The following is a 21,292-nucleotide window of genomic DNA, read 5'->3' as shown; positions in this document are numbered from 1 at the left end:
CTCACAATTACAGGGTATCCGTTGGTCATTAAAAAGTGTTAAAATGTATTAAATCAATTTGGTGAAAATTAAAGGAGCAATATGTAACATTGACATCAAGCATTTAAAATGGGTACTGCAGTCCAAATTGAAAATATTGAAGAGAGTTGTCTCCCCGTCCCCTCCTCCCCAGACTCAAAGCTCACAGCTTGGCAGGTTGAGGACACGCAACAGGAACCAGCAAACTGACACTGGCAAGCGACAAGCCTTACACTGTATGTTTATCAGCTAATGTATACATTTGAAATGTTTTTATTGTTTGCAAATTATAAAACAGTTCATGTGGATTTCATATAACTCTGCCAATGTTAGATGCTAGATGTATTGCTGGCTTCCACGGCTGCAGCGTGCTGTTTGCCCACTAATTTGTTTCAAATCTTGGAGCCTGGGGTTTCAAATACTATTGGGAAATGGGCAGTGGGTGGGATTACACAGGCTAAAACACAAACAGAAATTCCGGCCAAAGAACAGATATTTCAAAGTAGAATATACTGGCTGTAGATATTTTATACAAATGTGGAATCTTCATACTGCAAATGCAGGATCTGAGTTTAGACTTTATGCTAAGAATAGAGGTGCTTCTAAAACGTCTTAGCGCAATAACGTATTTCTCAGGAAAATAGCAAATTGAAAAAAAACACAGTTTGCGTGCACACATCCAGAGACAGCACAAAACACTTCCACTCACGCCCACTTGTGCTCACATAAATTATATAAGGTGTTGCGCATGGTCGTTGTGCTGCACCTAGCATGGTTACAAAAAAGAACTAAAAGTTTTAAATAGCTCAAAGAAGTTTATTATGTGTTTATACTTTACAACACTGTGATGAGAGCTCTGAAGAACAACTTAAGTCACTGAAGTCTTCTGTTTCTGATGTTGTAATGTCACAGCATCAGGGGTGGCATTAAACATTAATGTTATACCATATTCATATACAAAATTGGCAACACATCAGTCAGGCATTCTCATATCTTACATTCTGATGGCTTAAAAAAATACACACTGAAACTTAAGAGGAAGACAACTTTGTCCTGATGTGCATGGGGTCACATACAATTTTCACGCCACTAAAAAAGCTTAAATATGTTTGATCACTGATTCTACTCATTGCAGAGCTTGTTTGCAACCTTTTAACAAAACCAGCTGGATCATTTCAAGTTTAGTAACAAAAAACAAGGGCCTAGCCAGCATGTGAGGGGTACACGTCAGATTAACAGTCATTCAATATGGGTTTTCCAAAGACAGATACTTAAACTTTTACATATGGTCTCCTTCAATATTGAATGTTTCATTACATCCTTGCTACAACAGTCTGATATTGTTGAATGATGGTAGATCTAATTCTTGTTACATAAAATGTTTGTTCTTTGAAGTATACAGTAAATGAGAACCAAGAACATCAACTTAACTTTACAATGGGCAAGAGTTAGCTTACAAATGCCATTATATCAACAGCAGAACTCTGTTACATTGATGGAGTTTAGCAGATTACTGCAGGTTAGAACATCTGAGTACTGTGGAATGGGCTGAAAGGGAATGGAAGTACATGGAAGTACAATGGATGTGGATTTTTTTGCACTGGAGCTTTTAACTCCCAGAATGGGAAGCAGAGAAAGACTTCTGTTGTAGATTCAGGGGTTTTTGGTGTGGAGAGAGAACTAGAGGGAGAAAAAAAGAGGAAATTATGCTGAGAGGTACTTCCTATTCAGACTGTTAGCAATGCAGCATTGCAGCACCTTCTGTGCCCAGGGACCCAGGGCCAGAGCTCCTCCCTGCCTAAACAGCCTATTATCTTACTTTCTCTTTCTCTCTTTCTCTCTTTTTGCCTCTGCTTTAAGCAGGGTGGAAAAAGTTCAAATCAGATTCATATTACTATGCTATAACTCTATTGTTCCTCATAAATACAGTAACTTTCCTCGGTGTTCTGTGTGTCTTTAGGCATGGATTTGTTTCTGTGCAAAAGAAAAGGGAACCAACAACTGAATGGCAATTAAATGCATCCAGCATCATGGGACAGAAGTGTGACCAATCAGCTGACTCCATTATGTCTCATTCTGAATAAAATTGAAAAATGCTGTAGTCCTGTTGGTTAACTAAAATTGTAATTATAATTTTGTATGTGTAATGCATGTAAGAAATTTTGTTTTGCTAGTGTTTTAAATTTGTTACAATCTGGCAAGTGATTTATAGGCTGTTTTTAGAAGATAAAGTCTTACAAAAAATAATTGCCATGCTCTGGTCTCTTGTCTGGTCATGCGCGTGCATGGGTGCGTGCGTGCGTGTGTGTGTGTGCGTGTGTTTGTGTCTACAAATCCTGTGTTTCATTCAATAGATACAGTAGATCCCTTTTCAAAGCCATGTTCCATTTTTAATGACTCTTGGAAAAGACAGGACAGGCCTGATAAGATCAATTTAATAATCCACATTATGTAAACACTTCCATGTGAGACTTTTGTCTGTACTGTACACTGTGTGGAGAACATTTTGATGGCACATCATTATTCTAAAAGGAGTGAAAAGCTGAGATCTATTTGTCTGTGTTTTTGTAAAATTCCTTAATCCTCATCTCTCCAACATCATAATGAAACATTCCATCTCTTGCGGATTCTTGGGATCATACTTATGTAACCTGTTATCAAGTACTTTTACTGAATAACACATATTCTGAAGGTAGAACAATAGCAATAAAACACATATTAAATCAGAACCTGAAGCCTATGCAACCTCTGCATACCATCATTTTAATTAAAGATAATCAGCTGTTATTGTTTTTTCTGGACGAAATCCATTGAGGTGCTTGTCAGTGAATAAAAATGACCATGGAGAGGGAGATGGCAGCATCAACATATAACACAGGCAGCAATATAAATCCAAGTTTCCTGAGACTTGAGAATCTGAGGGAAGCCCAATGTCACACTAACTCTGTTTTAGAACCCACACATTAAACACCCACATTTTAGTGTATGGAAACACACTGGTGGAACTAATGTTAACAACCAAATTGACATCCAATATGTCAGCTCATGTGTTTTAACAGCATGCATGTTTACTCTTCTCTGGATGAAATATCACTCTCTGGGGTTAGAATGAAACCATATAAGACAGACAGACAGACTTAAGTATTTTATGACAAAATAAGCATTTTGAATCAGCCGTCTGGCGTTTCCAGAGGAAATCTTTTCAAAGATTGTGCAATATACACTATGGAAAAACAATTTTATCAAATTATTAGTTCTTGTAACACAATACGCAAATCTTGGCTTGAACTTGTTGAAAAACACTGCAAATATACAATTCAACTGTAAAATTACACTAAAGATAACAAGGTTATGCATTTAGATTTGTTCATTAAATGCATGAAAAATATCATGTTAAAGACATTGTGACATAGAGATTTATGCTTGTCTCCAACTAGGAACTTGTTAGTTTATGAACACAGATGATATCACATCATTCTAGTTTGTACTTTTCTCTTGGTCCTCGTATGATGTATTTTAGCCCAAAAAGCTCACCATTAGCTAAAACCACACAACACCCTAAATGAAATTCCTGGGTTCTTTATCCCTTGATCCTTCCAATGGTGAAATATACGAGTCCTGTCTAATTGACACACACAGCAGTGTGAAGCAGAAACCTGCATAAAACCTGATTCTTTCCAGATTTCACGCCAGCGGAACAATACCAATGAACGCGTACATTTTCCTCTGTTTTCAATGACAGTAATTTCCAAAGTGTGTCCAGAATTTCAAAAATCTTTCCTCCCCAATAACAGTTTAAAAAGATTTACTTGGTTCATAAGAGAAAAATAAAAGCATCAAAACACGCAAACCTGTGAAGTGGGGGGCACAAGATTACGATGGGGATTTTGCTTCATCAGTGAGTCGATTTTTTGGAATCCGTTAAATAAAAGATGTCCTTAATCACCATTTCGGCAGATTATCTTTATGCCAGTTGGTGAGAAGGTGGCGACAAATGAGCACCTTTAACTTGTTATGAGTGAGTCAGTGAATGATCCAATGTGAATGTTCAAGACCGAAGCAATTGAAGTGAACAAGAACAATTAGTCCACTTAAAAGGTTTATTCAAAAACACAAATTGGTTTGCTCAAGTGAAAAAGATTTGACAAAAAGACATTATTCACAGCAGCGCCATCTTTGATTTTTTTTTGACAAGAATGACATCGAGGCTGTGAGAAATAGATGTCTCTTCAGTTGATTTTACAGTTGTTTAAAGTGTTTTTAGATTGTTCCATCGACTAAACATTGAAAAATATCTTTCCAAGAAATTTAAGTTCCAAGAAATTTAAAAACAACATACATTTTGTAAAATCTTATGTGATCTAGCAGCTTTTTGATAGCTTTATACAATGCATATCATTGAAGTGATGGTCATTTATTCCTCACAGCCTCGTTTTCATTCCCATCAATAATCAAAGATGGCGCTACTGTCTACAACAAACAGTAGGCCTATATAAAATACAGATTCAACATGCCAAGTAACGGACGACAACGTAACACAGTGTGTTCTGCCATGTTCTGAGGTGCTTGCGTGACCGTTTGAAACATGTTAAATAAGACAAACCAAAGAGTCCACGTTCAGAAATAAACCTGACTACGTTTTCCACACTCAAATTCAAGTAGTCCTCATTTTTATTGACACCGGAGAATGATTTACGACTCCTGTCGTTGAACCACAGATTTGCACGACGTGTCCTCAGAAACAGGCTCAACCGTCACAATACGTTAATAATGTCTATATTTTATAACAGGTAAGTATTCTATTTACATTTATACATTTTACCAGACGCTTTTATGCATAGACACGTATAATGCATTCAAATACATTTTATCAGTTTGTTATGGTTACATTTACGAGACATAAAGCTGATTGTTGCCTGTCATAGAGAGTTTTTGAATGTTTCCTAGTTTGCAAGTGGTTAACATTTGGCGGTCAGTGATTGTAGGCTATGCGCGAAAATCCACAAACTTCTCTGTCCATTCTGCACTGTGCTCTCATCTCAGAGAGAGGGTACCATATCTTGCGCAAGCCTCTGCCTCTCTGCACAAGTCTCTGAAAGTGCTTAATGTTCCTCCTCCCTGTGAGTTTGGGTCGGGATTTGGACGTGAAGAAGTTACTGGAGGGGAGGGCGCGATACATCAGTGCTAGAGCATTGGGAGGCTACCGGCATGTGACATTATAAGACAAGAATCATGTAATTCAGCCCCTTCAGCAGGTCCAGCTTTATATCCGAATATGACTTACTGTTGCGTATATAGAGCTTCAGTCCAGTAGTTCTCGGCCCATTGCACTGAAAGTCGCGAGCCGTGTGGATTTTATAGGCACTGTGGATTTTAGTCTTTGCGCATCTTGTAGACCTTTTTTTTTTCCTTTCAGCATTTTTGTCAGCATAGAGGACATATCATTTTGCGTTGGATTGCAAATTACAACAGGTAAAAGTCATTTTGAAGATATTGCAAATGTTTTGTTGCATTTAAAATAATAATAATAATAATAATAATAATAATAATAATAATAACAGTGTCCTTTGCCTCCTAGATTTTAAGGAATATTCCAGGTTCAAGTCAGGCTCAATCGACACCTTTTGTGCCAAAATCTGTTACAGTAAGGCATTTACAATGGAAGTGAATATATATATTATTATTATTATTATTATTATTATTTATTATTATTATTTTGTTGTGGTATTCAGCATTATGCCACAAATTGAACCCAAAATATCCCATTAAATAATTGTACTATTTCCCTCCATGAGAGTGACTGTTACTTGTTTACCTACTAAAACATGTTTGACAGACTGTGACTTCACAGTTTAACTTTTTGGTGGAAGAACCTGTTGCCAGCTGCAGCAAAAGTTACCCTGTTGTCAATTTGAAAATGCTGCATTTTAGAGTTGAGTAAGAAGATGAATTTTGGGAGGCCAAATTACACAGAAATCTGTCAATGTTGAACATTATGTTTTCATACAGGAATAATTAATTATAATTAAAAGTTTGTTTTTTATATATATATACTTGTGTGTTTCTTTAAGTTATGATACTCAGGAGAAGTCTCTGCTTGCTGCCCTTGGTGTTACTATGCATCAGAGCATTACCTGAAGGTAAAAGATTTACACCTGTTCCTAAATTGTTCATAATTATTTAAAATAGTGCACATTCTTCTGTTATTACTGTTCTTTACCCATTCAATCTAATTCTGATTACTAAATCTGTTACATACATTTTGAAGTTTGCCACTTTACCCATTATTATCTGTGCCTCCAAGAATAACGTCTGTGTTTGAGTTATTAATTGATAGTGGTACTCAGTGCAAAGTTGAAACTGCTTGTGAATGATATGGACCTAGACCTGAATTAATGAATCTAGACCTGAATTCTGAAAAGCTTTATTGGGTTTATATATTCGTCTTATAATTTGTATTGCATAATTTCACATAGTCATCTGTACTTTATTGAATCCCAATGCATCTGTACTTTCCTGAAAAGATGACCATGTTGAAGATGAATCTACGTTCGACCTATTCAAAATCAGCGGCATTAGCAGAAAGACAATTGGTGCAAAGCTTTTTAAGGGCCATGACTGGGACTCACCGGCGTACCGTTTCATCCGTTTTGACCACATCCCTTCTGTGAACACCCCAGCCCTTCATCAGATCCTCAAGCAGATCCAGAACAATGAGGGTTTTGTGTTTGTGGCCACCATGCGGCAGGACAAGGGCTCCAAGGGCACCCTGATTGGCCTGGCAAGTCCCAGTGGGAGCCGTCAGTTTGAGATTGTGTCAAATGGACGTGCCAATACACTGGATCTGGCCTACTTGGTGGAGGGCTCTCAGAATGTGGTGTCCTTTGAGGATGTGGACTTATCTGATTCGCAGTGGAAGAACATCACGCTGTACATTCATGGAGAGAATGCTCACCTCTATGTGGGCTGTAGCCTCATTGACAGTGTGATCCTGGACGAACCTTTCTATGAGCACCTGCGGCCAGAGGGACGTCAGATGTATGTGGCTAAAGGATCTATCAGGGAAAACCACTTCAGGGTAGGAGAAGTTCTTCTCCATCAAGTCTGTGCTTTTAACAATAATTCTGCATAATGATTTTCTGCTGGGCTGTAAATTAGAGATTGAAAAGATCCATGTTGCGTATCTAAAAGAGAAAGTCCATTCTATATTATAAATGTGTTTTTCCATATTTAAACGTATGTAGAGTATATAAGGTTTTAACTACACTGTAAAATTTGTTTTGTTGGTGTAACCTGTATTCAGGTTGATTCACTGATACTTGAAACCCCCCCCAGAGATTTAGAGTTTACATGTTACCACATGAAGTACATTTTTAGGTTGCCATTTTTCAGTGTAAACAATGTGGCTCATGTGGTAACATTCAAATTCAAAAATATAATTTAACATCCCTGAATCAACTTGAAAACATTAGGTCAGTGGCTGTCATCCTTTCTGACACGAAGCTCTCCTCTTCCCCTCCCTTCCCCACAAGATTTGAAGCAATATTCAAAACAAGGAGTGTCCTAAATATTACAATTAATCTGATGATTCTAGATTTTCAGGAACTGTCAGATTACATGTTGTAGGGCTACATCATGATCTTAGCTCATTTAAGCATTTCAATGAATTATCACATTTTAATATAACTAATTTAAAACAATTTAGTCATCCTGAGGCCCACTTGAAAGTTTGCTGAGGCCCCCTAGTGGGCCCCTGGCCCCTGATTGAAATAAACTGCATTTGGTTACACCAATAAAGCAATGGTTAGATCTGGTAGAAATATCTCAAGGTAACAATTGTAGGTTACCACTTTTAACAGCATATGCAGTCATACAAATGTACAATGGTTGCTAATCATGACCAAAATTAACGGGTTAACTTATTTATTGTATTAATTTAAGTAGACGTCTTCATGCTCCCTAAAGACTTTTAAATCTGATTGAACCATGACCAGATTACTACTTATTCAGCCTTGATATTCTATGGTGCTTTTAATCTGAATGAAGAAAATTATCAAGAATATAGGCAGTTTGGCCTTGCAATTGACTGTTGAAGTTATAATCTCTATGTCTTCTCACAGGGTTTACTACAAAATGTACAGTTCCTGTTTGACACCCCAATAGAGAGTATCCTGAGACAAAAAGGTTGTGAGATCGCCAGACCTGGTAAGAATTCAATCTTATCTCCTATGATATGTTTAGCATGGGAAAACCACAGGTGTTTGTGGAAGAGCTCAAGAAAGTTTACCTTCAGTGTCTACTTTCATGAACTCTGGCTTGTTTTTGCATAAGAGTAGTGTTTTAGGGATCAGATTATGCTCTCATAATGCCTTTATGTTTGAACACCCCAGGTTTCAAAAGCTCTATAGGATTCACTCTCTGCAGTTCATGATCAAATTTGTTTTAAGAGGGTTGATATGTTTTCCGTTGGATTCCGTTTTCATTTGCTGCTCTTTTGGCTTTCACCTAAGTGGGTCATGGAATCTGCAGATGAGTGCTGTGGAAATTTCTGACCATATTACATCATGTTTACTGGAAATGCTTGTGTTAGTTTGGTAGTATAAGGGTCAAGCAATGTGCACATGCCATAAAGAGGAGAGGTTGTCATGCTAACATGCATAAGTAAGGTGTTCATATGTCATAGTGTTAGGGAAGGTGGAAAAAATGGTAGAAGTACATACTCACATTATTTAATACACATACAATGGGTTCCCATGGTTGTGCCCATTGGTTTCCTGGTTGCGGTGCTGATATAGTCTATTTGATCAGTGAATAATCTCATTCCTAGAGCTGATTTCATTTTGTGCTGAAATTTGTCATTTTAGAGCATGACAAAAAAACTAAGCCTTGTGTAAGCTGTACGGGTGTAGCTAAGCATGCTGTTCCTTTTTATAATAGCTGAAAAAGTATGCAAAGGATATGTGCAGTTAAAAAAGGCTTCCATTTCCCTCTGGAAAATAAATGCATGCCAACACGGATGCATGCCATATGCTGAAAGTTAGGATGCCAGTGCATTGGTCTCAATAAACTCACGAGTGCCCCAGTTTAAGAGTGCCACGTATTATTAAATAAAAGCTAATCTGAACTGCACAAAAGCCTGCCTAGAAAGTCACTGAAACAGACATAAGCATGCACACACACTTATTTTCCCATCAATGACTGAAACCCTCCTGAGATTTGAACGAGTTCAGCAGTCTCTTTAAAAATGGCGAAGCCTGCATGAACCTCAGAGGGACCTCTGGAGGTAACAACATGGCTTCCTTGATTTAGTGTCTCCTGCCTTCCATTAATCTGTGGAAAATTTACACAAATGACCCCAAAATGGCTGCATATATCTAATGGGAGTTTTGGCGTAATAGACAGCATTCCTCTGCCGTTGCGTATTCCCCCCTCCTTTTTTTTATTGAAGACATGCCTTGAAAAATCACTGTCTTCATTTAATGTTACTTCTGAGTAGCTTCTGCACATTTATTACACATAAGTCAGAAGGGTGAGATATTGTGAAAGAATTATGTACTTTAGGGTTTTTTGTAATCCATGTATCCTATATGCTGCTGTATTTTTATCATAAATGCTCACATGATCCCTCTAAACTGAACTTGTTTGCATGTACCAACAAATTACAAATTCAAGTCTGTTTGCTATCTGTTTATCTTAGGTTTATCAATAGGCTCAGTTCTTAAAGGAATATTTCACCCAAAAATGAAAATGTTGTCATCATTAACTCAACCTCATGTAGTTCCAATCCCACATAACTTTCTTTTGTGGAATGCAAAGTAGTAATTTTTAAGGATGTCTCGTTTAATTTCAATACAATGGCTGTTGATATGGACTCACTTTGAAGCGTAAAAATGTGTGATAAATGTAGCCCTCACGACTCGGACATCATTTTCCAAGTCTTAAGGGCACACAATAGGTTTTAGTGAATAAAAGCTGAAATAAAAGTTACTTAACAGCGAAATCACGACTTTTCCCATTACTGTGCTTTGTACGTTTATGAGTGCGTGAGAGAAGCTTCTTCATTGGCAAGTCCCAAGTGTTGTAATAAACACATTAAACTAACATTGTCAATGACCCACTACTTTTTTTTCTCTCTCAGAGGAAGTCAGTGTGCTAAATGAGAGTACAGAGACGGTGTCTGTCAGTTCGGCCATGACCAACTTCATTGGGCAGAAGGAGAAACTGGCATCGGATATGTGTGAGCGCTCCTGCGAGGAGCTCAGCACCGTGTTCCATGAGCTCAAAGGTCTTCGTATCATCGTGGGCAATCTCATCGATGGCTTACAGAAAGTGGTAAAGTTACTTATACTTAGTGATTTCTTTATCATCACATTCCCTGGTCAGTAAAGGTCCTAGGTTCATCCTAAAATTAAATTTATGTCGTCATGTACTCACACTCATGCTGTTCCAAGCTCGTATGACTTTCTTTCTTTCGTGGAACACAAAAGTAGTTGTTAGGCAGAACAGTCACTATTTACTTTCATCGTATGGAAATAGATGCAATGGAAGTGACTGGTGCTTGAGACTAACCTTCTGCTTAAAATCTCATTTTGTGTACCACAGAAAAGCACAAAAGACATCTGGACTCTCTGAGACTCCAAACACAAATGTAACAATTTTCATGAAGGACAATTGAAACAAGTTTTCGATGTTAAATTTTGCTAGTAAAATATGGAAGCGTCATGATGTATCAACCTGATATTTAAATGTTAAGTGTATCCTTCGAGCTATTAAAATGGCCTCAGACCTCAAACAGAACATGGAAGTATTTTCCTTTGTACTACATAGAATTTTACTACAGATTAAAGATTTGATCTTGCTGTTTCAGATTTGAAAAATAAAGCTCTTGTAGTCTAAATAGAACCATTAAAGGAAAAAAGAGGCAGTGGAAAACGTGAAAATATGGGCTTGTGTTTTATGGCTTGTTTTAGAGGGAGATAGGAAGTGTGAATAGGAACAGAGTCGTGTCTGGCAGTGTTTAAACAGCCTCTTAATCCTCCACTGAGGGAGTCTGGGCATAATCTCTGGGAAATCTAGCCGCTGGATGCTGCAGGTCCCAGAGGCTCTTCCAGACCATGTGGTGTTCTGATTCACAGCCTTACACTCACAGCTACTACCTATGTATTGTGTTTTCACATATAAACACACGTTAATTCATCAGAACACCCTGACCCAATTTTCTGCTTTTCCTTTCTGCTGTTGTATATATTTAGTGTGCTTCAATAGTTAAAAATGAAGTAATGTTTCCATTTTTCTCCTTTTCCCCTTTACACTTTTCCTCCACATTCTGTCAATTTCTTCTTTCTCAACTCTACTCGTTGCCACAAATACAAATTGGAGAGTTAAGTGTAATTCTTTAGGTAATACTATAGTTTTTTGGGCTAAAAGTGTGGCCAAAGTTCTGGTCATGTCTAGAATAGGGTTTTGCCGATTCCATCATATATTAATATCTTGCAAATACTCTTTCTCATGGTATTGTATTGATACTTTAGATCTCCGTATCAATTTGTTTGTTCATATCATACCCAACAGTTCAATAATGAAGAAGTAGGTCGTCTAAATACTCTGAGACCAGCGTTTCTCAGTGTAGTCAGAGCATGAAACTGATTAAAATTTAATCTACACATTCTGTATTTCTTTCATGGACACGCTGGGTATTTCTCAGTCGAAATTGAATTGAGATATTGTGATGCACTGTGATATATTGAATTGTGGCTTATGTATTGCGATATGTATCCTATACTGAGATGCTTGGTGATGCTGAGCCCTAGTCTAGATGGTAGCCCTTGTTTTGCAAAATTCTTGTGAGATTGACAAGGTTCATTGTGTTTATTTGGAGTCCCCCATTTGCGGAAGGGCTGGACTGGCAATCTGGCATACCGGGCATTTTCCCGGTGGGCCGACGCACTTTAGGGCCGATCAGGTGCGGACTGGCCAGCGTGAGAACCGAGCCGGTGGGTCGGCCGCGAAACGTGCCGAATGGGCCACAATAAGCAAAAATAGGGATCCTGCCTAGGGTGCCAAAATGGTCAGAAACAGCCCTGAATGTATTTGAATACAACTGACTTTACATTCAAAAGTCACTTGTGGAGACTTTTTTGTGTCGTTTTAGCATGATGACCGACTGTTGATAATATGCATTGAAATCTTTAAGAGCTGCAGTTTTCAAGGTTCCTCATAATTTTCCTCAGGTGATTATAAGCTTTAGTGAACAAGTGTGAGAATTTTAGAGCTCAGGGCTTACCATCCAGTCATGTACAAAAGTTCTTCGGTCAGAGGTCACAATGAGAATATCATACCAGATTCCTACTGCCAGAGCTTCCTTTTGTTAAAGTCAAGGAGATTGATATTGAATAACGCATTAATTATTTTCCATACCATTCAAGTTTAAATCAGCTCTATTTATATTATATATGCATGTGGAAGACATTGATAGGAATATTTTCTCCTTTTGACCTTATGCATCTTTCTGTCTTGCTGTGCATCTGTCGGTTAGACTGAGGAGAACACGGTGATGAAGGAGGTTCTAGGAAATATGAATAACATCAAAGACAAGCGCATGTGCTGGCAAGACGGCCGACTCTTTGAGAATAAGGAGGACTGGGTTGTGGACAGCTGTACAAAGTGTACCTGTCAGGTAGGAAAAACTGTGGTATGATATGGATGGATGAGAAAGATCGAATAGCGATCTGCTTTTTGTTTTAAATAGTCTGTTGTTTTTATTTATGGCTTTATTCTGCAGGAATCAAAGATTGTGTGCCATCAAATCACATGTCCTCCAGTAGCCTGTGCCAGCCCTACTTTCCTGGATGGAGAATGCTGTCCATTGTGCCTGCGTGAGTAATGTTTCTGATATGTTTATGAAATACAAACAGACTCTCTCTCTGTCACACCATGTCTACACTGGATGCGAATGGTATGTCACAAAGCATAAAAACGTAATTGCTGCAATTATAATTAACAAAGCTGTCTACACTGATAGCACCCAATGCAGTTTTGACAGTATTGATGCACTGTATAGCTACTGCAGCACTTTTTTTCCTTAGTCTGTTTGAAATAAAATAAATTTTTCACAAATACTTGGTATTTGGTATTGTTTTCACAGTACTTAAAAATGTGAATTGACTTCCTGTAATAGTACAAATTTTGTATGGAAATGTACACTCAAAACAATATTTTACCCTATTTTTAAGATGTATCCATTTCAACTGAATAACAAATTTCCATCTAATTGAATTGAATAGTCTTGAAGAAAATGTAATTAATAAACTTGCATTTTGTAAGATTTGCACATTTTATTTTGTTAAAGATTAGGCAATTCAATTAGATGGAAATGTGTTATTCAATTGAAATGGATTCATCTTGAAAATAGGCAAAAATATTTTTTTTGAGTGTAATTGGTCCTGCTTGACCCGCTCTGAGTGTCAGCCGTCATGGGAGGCGAGCACACTAACGAGGAGGCTAAAGGCTACAGCCTCTAGCATCAGTCGCTAGTGTGCCTCTTGATGCCAGGGGAATGAGGTTTACATGTACGGCACAGCTATCACATACCAGCTTTCTCCTGTGAGCCCCCCCCAAATGGACATTATAATTTAAATATACCTAATGAATACCCAACTATAATTTAACTAATATATATTTTTAAATGTTTTGAATATGGTAAAAATGCTAATTCAATGTTTCTATCATTGTATTAATTTTAAAAAATAAAGTTTTTCACCCAATTTAATGGTGCTGTGTCATATTCTCAAGCTTACAGCTTATTGGAACATGGTACAGTTAGTCAACATTTTAGGATGACCTGCAGCTTCCGAACATCCAGCATAGGTAATCCCAAGATGTTGTGTCGCCACGTATTGTCGGTCATTTCTGTTGCAAATAGTGTCATACGTACATTCATAAACAAGCCAGATTTCTATTGAATACTTTTATAAGTTTTAATGATACAGAACTGTTATTGTTGGCCAACCACACATTTTTATTAACCGTGAGTAACAAGCATCACTGTATGTTCCCATACTCTGATGTGGGCTGAGAAAGATGATGTCATGTATATGCAATGTTGCTTTTGCTCTTTAAATATACTAGCCATGAGGAGCACCCTGATGGGTGTGGTGGTGGTGGGGTAAAAACGAGGTTTTATTTTAATTCAAGTCACCAGCACTAAATGTGCTTGTGTGTTTGTGTATGCACAGCTAAAGACAGCGAGGACGATGGTTGGTCCCCTTGGTCTGAATGGACGGAGTGTACCGTCACATGTGGGACAGGCACTCAGCAAAGAGGCAGGTCATGTGACGCCACAAGTAACCCCTGCAGCGGCCCCTCCATCCAGACCCGCCGTTGCAGCCTGGGAAAATGCGACAGTCGTGGTGAGACAGCTGTTCTTACCGTTTTCTTGACATACATTCTCTAAACACCTGCCATTTGTACATCTAGTTATTTTGATGGATTTTCGTGGAGGCAATTCTCTTGTCTGTTTTGTCCATAAAGCCTTAAAAGCAGATCTAGGAAGAAAACCACATAACAGCTGTTTGATTGGTAATGATTTTAAACCCTGCTTCTTGTGGTCTTTAGAAATGTGCTCTGTTACACATCTTCACCTTCTAACTGCAAGTGCATAGTTTTTTCTGTCTTTGTTTTGATTCTAGGTGTATCAGAGCATCAGCGATCATTGTAAAAATAGAAGTTATGTTCTCATCTAAAAGGGTGTGTGTTTGAAAGAGTGTAGCAAGAGAAGATTGAGTTCTCAAATGCAGCTGTCATATTAGGGTCGTTTGAGATGTCAAATGCCTCGCCTTGAAAGTAGACAAGATTCGGCGGTCAAAAAAGAGTTGTCAGTTTGGACAATTCTAACTTATTGTAGTGGACCAGCAAGCTACGTTTGTAACATTTGTATATTTTGTTGTTGAAATGGATGCAATGCAATTGAAATGCCATTGCTTTTACAAGAAACCCGATAAAACTTTTATTTAATTTCCCCTTTCCATTAATTTTTTTTAATTATTATTATTAAATTTGAATAGGGTTAAAGTCACATAGCCTATACAAAGATGACACTGTCCAAGTATAGACACAAATGATCACACACGATACACATAAACATACTGTATGCACACACACTGAGCTAATTATATTTTATATCTGCTAATCCTGAACCTAACCCTCACAAAAACCTTTTTGCATTTTTACATTTTCATTAAAACATTGTTTAGTTCATTTGATTAACAGGGACATTTGGAGTGTCCTCATTATGTACAGTAGTTTATGCCAGGTCATCCTATATTTTAGGATGGTTTAAAACACACAAACAATATTAGAAATAATGGACTAACATTTTAGAAAAGAATAAACACATTACAGTAATTTTAAGCCAATGAGCATTACACTTTGTTGTCATCAAGTCTTTTCCCATCTTTTAGTTTGTGCAATTGCAGCCGCCACGCTGTCGCAAGAGTATTTTGGCACACATCAGCATGACATCATTTCACACAGTAATTCTAACCGGCATGCTAGCAGTAATCACTGTTTATTGGTTCTGTGCAGATCTCAAGTGAGCATGCAAGCTGTTAAATAATCAAATACATAATAATAATAATAATAGTCAAATCATTTCAATAAAATAAAAATATTAAATGAAACAGTAAAATTTGAAGAAAAAGAACTAGTTAAACCAGTTTACCCAGACTCTGGTTCTCAGTTCATTTCCAGCTAAGGTCTTTGAGAAATTGCTTGTTTTTAGTGGTGTTTTCTAATTTTCAGTTTGTTATGAACTTTAGAAATAGGCCATATTCACTAAAAATCTCTGATTTTCATTCCCTTGAGGAATGCAACAGAATATGATACTGATTTCATTTTAAAGGCAATCTGAAGACTTAGTATCATCATGGCTGTTTTTTCCTCAATTGTTGTAAATATTTACGAAGCGTGCGCTAATAGATAAACTCCTTTCCCTCAGTGTGGGGAGTGAACTGCTATCCGTCACCCACTCTCAATGAGGTTTTAATGAACATCATCTGGCTCTTTGTGGTGTACCAATTCAGGACCGCTCTGCTAACTCTGGCTTACAACTGACTCAAATGTTTTTTTTATAACTGACAAATGTTACCAGCTGGTGTCTTGGACAGCAATTGACAGACTGCATTTGATAGGCCTGTGTTACATTTACCACTCTAAAAATATCCTTAAGTACTCATACATGAAACATCGAGTTTTACATTTACAATTGCCCAACAAAGTACTTTTAGCTAACTGTTCCCCAATGAATGTATGAAGTCAGATCCCCTCAACTTCACACAAGAGTCCAGGTATTTTTACCACAGGTTCATCACATTAACAACAATATGGACATGTTCCACAAGGTTTGACAATCTGAAAGGCTAGAGGGTGGTATGTCCAGAAGGTCAGGAGGTCATTGTTTCATTGAGTTCATTGGGAACTGGACTTAATATTGCAAACGAAAGGTGTCATTGTTTTGGGTATGTTTGCTGTCTTATGTAAGCCAGTGCATATGACTTTGATAGACATGCCAACTCCCTGGCTTTTATCATAGTCCGTCAAGATGGTGGTTGGAGTTTGTGGTCCCCCTGGTCTTCATGCTCTGTAACTTGTGGAGAAGGGCAGATCACACGTATTCGCCACTGTAACGCCCCCGTACCTCAGCTAGGAGGAAAGGACTGTGAGGGCAGTGGGAGAGAGACGCAAAAGTGTGAAGCCAAACCCTGTCCAAGTGAGTGCTGTGAGCCATAGAGTTCTCTTTAAGTTGATAATTTTTACATGAATTTTGACAGTTGGCATCATTTCACTTAGCTTTAAGCCTGTGTGTTAATATAATCACAACACATTTATGCATTTTTCCCATTGATATATTAGAACTTTCCTTGCATTGCCATACTTTTGACTATCAGCATAATGTTTTGCCCAGTTTGCAGCTTATTCTGGCCAAGAACTGCCAGTGTAGACAGGAAGAAACCATCTGACTGGCATATGAAGCAGCCAATTACAGTTTCTTTTTACATGCTGTTTAGAAGTAGTTACATCTGAAATAATTTAACTACAGGAATAGAATGGCATGGAAAAAAGTAATTAAAAAAATGGGACCAACTGTACAGAAAAATATGATGATTTTTTGAAAATGTAACATTTGGCCAAAGTGAATAATAATGATTATTTCACAAACAGAAAATGAAATAGTGGAATTTATAGTGCTGCTTGTGAAATCCTAGTTTACTTACATTTACATTTATGCATTTGGCAGACGCTTTTATCCAAAGCAACTTACAGAGCCCTTATTACAGGGACAATTCCCCTGGAGCAACCTGGAGTTAAGTGCCTTGCTCAAGGACACAATGGTGGTGGCTGTGGGGATTGAACCAACAACCATCTGATTTAGCCCACTACGCCACCACCACTCCGCTACTTGCCACTAAGTGCCTGAAACAATTTTTCATATACATTATTTCACAGATTTGGTGACATAACCTGGCAAACTTTGGTAAATCCAGTGATTAGTTCTTACTCAAAAGCGCTCAATATATCCAATCGGTACCTTGTAAATATGAGCAAGTCAGAATGTAATAGATGATTTCAGCCAAATCTCGCCATTTTTGTGTGCAGTATGCATCAGACAGTCAGTGAATGGATTGTGGGTGGTCCATGGGCCTGCAGCCTGAGGCTTTGACTATATTAGACCTATTTGCATAATGTGACCTTGGAATATAATAATAAATAATTTGTATACACAAACTTTCCATTTGAGATGATCACATCTTCTTGTAGTTGATGGAGCCTGGGGCCCATGGTCTCCTTGGGCGATTTGCTCTGCCACCTGTGGGGGAGGAACAAGGACTCGAACACATGTGTGTAACAGCCCTCGACCACAATATGGCGGCAAGAAATGCCCAGGAGACTCTCAGGACACTGAAGCGTGCAACAAACAGGACTGCCCTGTGGGTATGTTACTAGCTTTTCATAGCTCACTCTCTGAGTGTCTTGTGCAAGTATTACATTAGATGTCTCACTGGAACATTTGTCTTAAGATGGTTATTTTATATCTTCTGCATAACTGCATCAATGGTAACATTTTTGATTTAGAAGAGAATATAAGTAGAACAAGGAGTCACGCAACAGAAGATATGGCCCCACAGATCTCACCATCATTCAGTCAGTCCAACACACGAAAAAAATCGTACGGATTTGTACAAGTTGGGTTGTATGAATTGTACAAGTTTGTACAAGTTTTACAACAGCCAATCAGGTGATTCTCCCTCGTCTCCTTCTAAAACGCGACAATTACTTCCTGAATGATTCATGGCAATATTTTGGAAAACACCCTCAATATACAACATATTACACAACTGCCTAGAACTTTTGCATAGTACTGTACACTTATGGGCCTTCTTATACTGACAAATCATGTATAGCTTTTCTAACATTAGAGCAATGAAATTTCCTTTTTTTGGGGCACTAAACATTATATTTTAAGAGTTTAAAAATTAAGAAGAAAATGTAGCTGGTTCCGAAACCTCTACCTGACGCTTGCATCGGCAAAAGTGCCAATCCTGTATGAAAAAATTCTGTATGAAATGCATATAAACTTCATGAGTATAAAGTGTAATGTCTCTCTCCTCTACTCATTCTCTTCTCTCTCAGACGGTTGTCTTTCTAACCCATGCTTTGGGGGTGCAGAATGCAGCAGCGCCCCTGATGGCTCGTGGGAGTGTGGACCCTGTCCTGTCGGTTTCCGCGGGAATGGAACATTCTGTGAGGACGTAAATGAGGTACAAATGGGAAAGAGACTGGGAAAAAAATGATGCAGTCAGCAGTGTGACAAGCAATTGCTACAGTATACGGCATTACACATAATTCAACACAGAAAGCAAAGTCCATGGACCTCACTGTACTTTGTAGATACACTGATTTGGAGCCAACAAGACCCAATGAATGAGTAAAGGATTGACAGTTGTGTATTATAAAAATAAAGGGTTAGGCCATTGTTTGTCACTCAAAGCCTTAAGTTTTCTTGCAAAAATTCTTAAGCATTTAGCTCACTGTACAAATTTGATCTGTGCTGGAATAGTTTCAAATCTAGTTCAGAAAAACCAAGCTCTTGAAAAATCAGGTACTGACACACAGCCATGAACAATATGTCATTTAAAAAATTTGTCTTAGCATACCTGATTGTTTGTTTGTTTTTTCTATCTTATAGTGTGACTTGGTGCCTGATCTGTGCTTAAAAGTCGGTGAATCCCAGCGCTGCATTAACACGGACCCAGGGTTCCACTGCTTGCCTTGCCCTCCTCGATACAAAGGCAATCAGCCCTTTGGAATGGGAGTGGAGATTGCCAAGCAAAATAAACAGGTCAGTTATGCTGTCTTCACACAGACTGGATCAATTATTGCATAAGTACAAAACTGTGCTTGTTTCCTATTTTATGCACATTAGCCTGGCTGAATCTGACCTGTTCCGACTGTATCTTGAATATGTGAGACTCAACATATGTGCCTCTGTCCTCCTCGTTTGATCTGGTGGTGTAGGGACATTTAGAGCAATGAAAACTGCATGCAGGCCAAAGTTAAAGTTTTCCACTTATTAACAAGTTTTTTTTTAAGTCTGGCACAGGGCTTGAAATTGGTTCCAGTGGAGACAGTCCACAAGGATAAGTATGCTCTAAAATACATATGTGATATTTTGACATTCTTTCTTTTCTTTTTTCTTTTATCTAATTGCTGAAATGCTATAATACAACATCTAAAGGGGAAATGTTTATGTTTAAATACTATCCCACCTTAATATGAAAACACAACTATAAGTAACAATTTGTGCATTGATTTCCCTGAAAAGTGTAGACGCTGTGGCTCTATGACACTATCAAAACATTGCTCTGTTTGTTCATGCATCCCTACCAACCCTAAAATGAAAATTCTGTCATCATTTAGTCACCTTCAGGTCATTCAGAGAGAATGTTCAGTCTTAGTCACCCCTCACTTTCATCTTTTTTTCCATACAATGAAATTGAATGGTGACTGAATATTTCATTCTTCCTAACATCTACATTCTGTCTTATTGTTTTGATCTAATTCCTGAAATGCTATAATACAACATTTAAAGGCAAAATGTGTCATTTTTATGTTTAAATACTTTCTAATATCCCAGCTAAATATGCAGACAACTATAAGTAACAATTTGTAGGTTGACTTCCTGAAAATAATTAAAATAATGAACAATATAATTTATAATAAAAAGGGCTGTCAATCGATTAAAATTTTGAATCCAATTAATTACATGATGTGCCGATTGATTAACTGAATTAATCACAATTAATCGCATATCAATATTTAGAGTAAGGTCCCCAAATTTTAGCTGGAATTTTATCCGGTTACATAAAACAAATTTTAAGACCAAGCAGAAGCCTCTGCCAAACGCCTGCATCAGCAATTTGCAAGTACTAAGCCCCATTCCTACTATGACAAATTAGGGCTGCAACTAACTTATTATATTGATAAACAATTCATCTAACAATTATTAGAATGGTTATTGCAACGATTAATCATAAGCTTTTAACCGACTATTCTGCTTGTGTCCCAACTTAAAAGGTTGTATTAAACGTGCTTACTAACAATAAAGAGGAAAAACGTTTTTTTTTAAATACCTCTAAATGACATTCACTGAATTAAAGGGGTAAAAAGACTTTTTATAAGTTTAATTCAGTAAAGAAATTCACTGCAAAAAATGATATTGTTATCAAGTGTTTTTGCCTTGATGTCCATTTAAAAATATCTAAAAATCCTTAAAACAAGATTCATTTAATTGAGAAGCAACATATAAAATATTTAGACTAGCTTTAAGAGAATGCATCTTAAATATAAGTGTATTTTGTCTATAAGTGTATTTTTTTTACTTGGTTATACTTCTGCGAGTGCATTAAAGACAAAATATACTTATATGCAATATCTATTCTCTAAAAGCAAGTATAAATATCTTATATGCTTCTTCTCAGGTGAATGCATCTTTTTTTAAAGGATTTTTAGATATTTTAAAATATTAGTATTTTTAATATTATATTCAACATTCTCAGATAACAATATGTTATTCTGCTGTATAGTGTAGTAGTTTTTCATGCCAATTTTGTGAAAAATCACTCAGCATCTTTGGGGTTTTGATTTCAGAAGAATAGACTTTATTATCACACAATAAAGCCGAGTTGCCTACGGTGAAACCACAGTACCAACAACAACT

General features: G+C 37.4%; 1 protein-coding gene across 3 annotated transcripts in view; it reads left to right on the top strand.

Annotated features, from left to right (window-relative positions):
* Positions 1 to 5,179: 5,179 nt before the first annotated feature.
* thbs2a (thrombospondin 2a) overlaps positions 5,180 to 21,292 on the top strand; it is a 37,582-nt gene continuing 21,469 nt past the window's right edge. The window contains exons 1-13 of one of the 3 annotated variants that reach the window (XM_052089875.1): positions 5,180 to 5,490; positions 5,597 to 5,662; positions 6,090 to 6,158; positions 6,543 to 7,096; positions 8,139 to 8,223; positions 10,157 to 10,350; positions 12,554 to 12,694; positions 12,800 to 12,893; positions 14,253 to 14,426; positions 16,607 to 16,783; positions 17,833 to 18,006; positions 18,706 to 18,833; positions 19,262 to 19,414. In XM_052089875.1, the coding sequence (XP_051945835.1) occupies positions 6,092 to 6,158; positions 6,543 to 7,096; positions 8,139 to 8,223; positions 10,157 to 10,350; positions 12,554 to 12,694; positions 12,800 to 12,893; positions 14,253 to 14,426; positions 16,607 to 16,783; positions 17,833 to 18,006; positions 18,706 to 18,833; positions 19,262 to 19,414 (1,941 nt within the window). In that variant the 5' untranslated portion in view covers positions 5,180 to 5,490; positions 5,597 to 5,662; positions 6,090 to 6,091. The remainder of the gene's footprint in view (positions 5,491 to 5,596; positions 5,663 to 6,089; positions 6,159 to 6,542; positions 7,097 to 8,138; positions 8,224 to 10,156; positions 10,351 to 12,553; positions 12,695 to 12,799; positions 12,894 to 14,252; positions 14,427 to 16,606; positions 16,784 to 17,832; positions 18,007 to 18,705; positions 18,834 to 19,261; positions 19,415 to 21,292) is intronic. The other 2 variants (XM_052089873.1, XM_052089874.1) reach the window with 2 other exon arrangements.

This window comes from Xyrauchen texanus, chromosome 24 (genome assembly GCF_025860055.1).
Source record: "Xyrauchen texanus isolate HMW12.3.18 chromosome 24, RBS_HiC_50CHRs, whole genome shotgun sequence".
In the NCBI taxonomy this organism is placed as follows: Eukaryota; Metazoa; Chordata; class Actinopteri; order Cypriniformes; family Catostomidae; genus Xyrauchen; species Xyrauchen texanus.
This window is presented reverse-complemented; position numbering and strand designations above follow the sequence as displayed.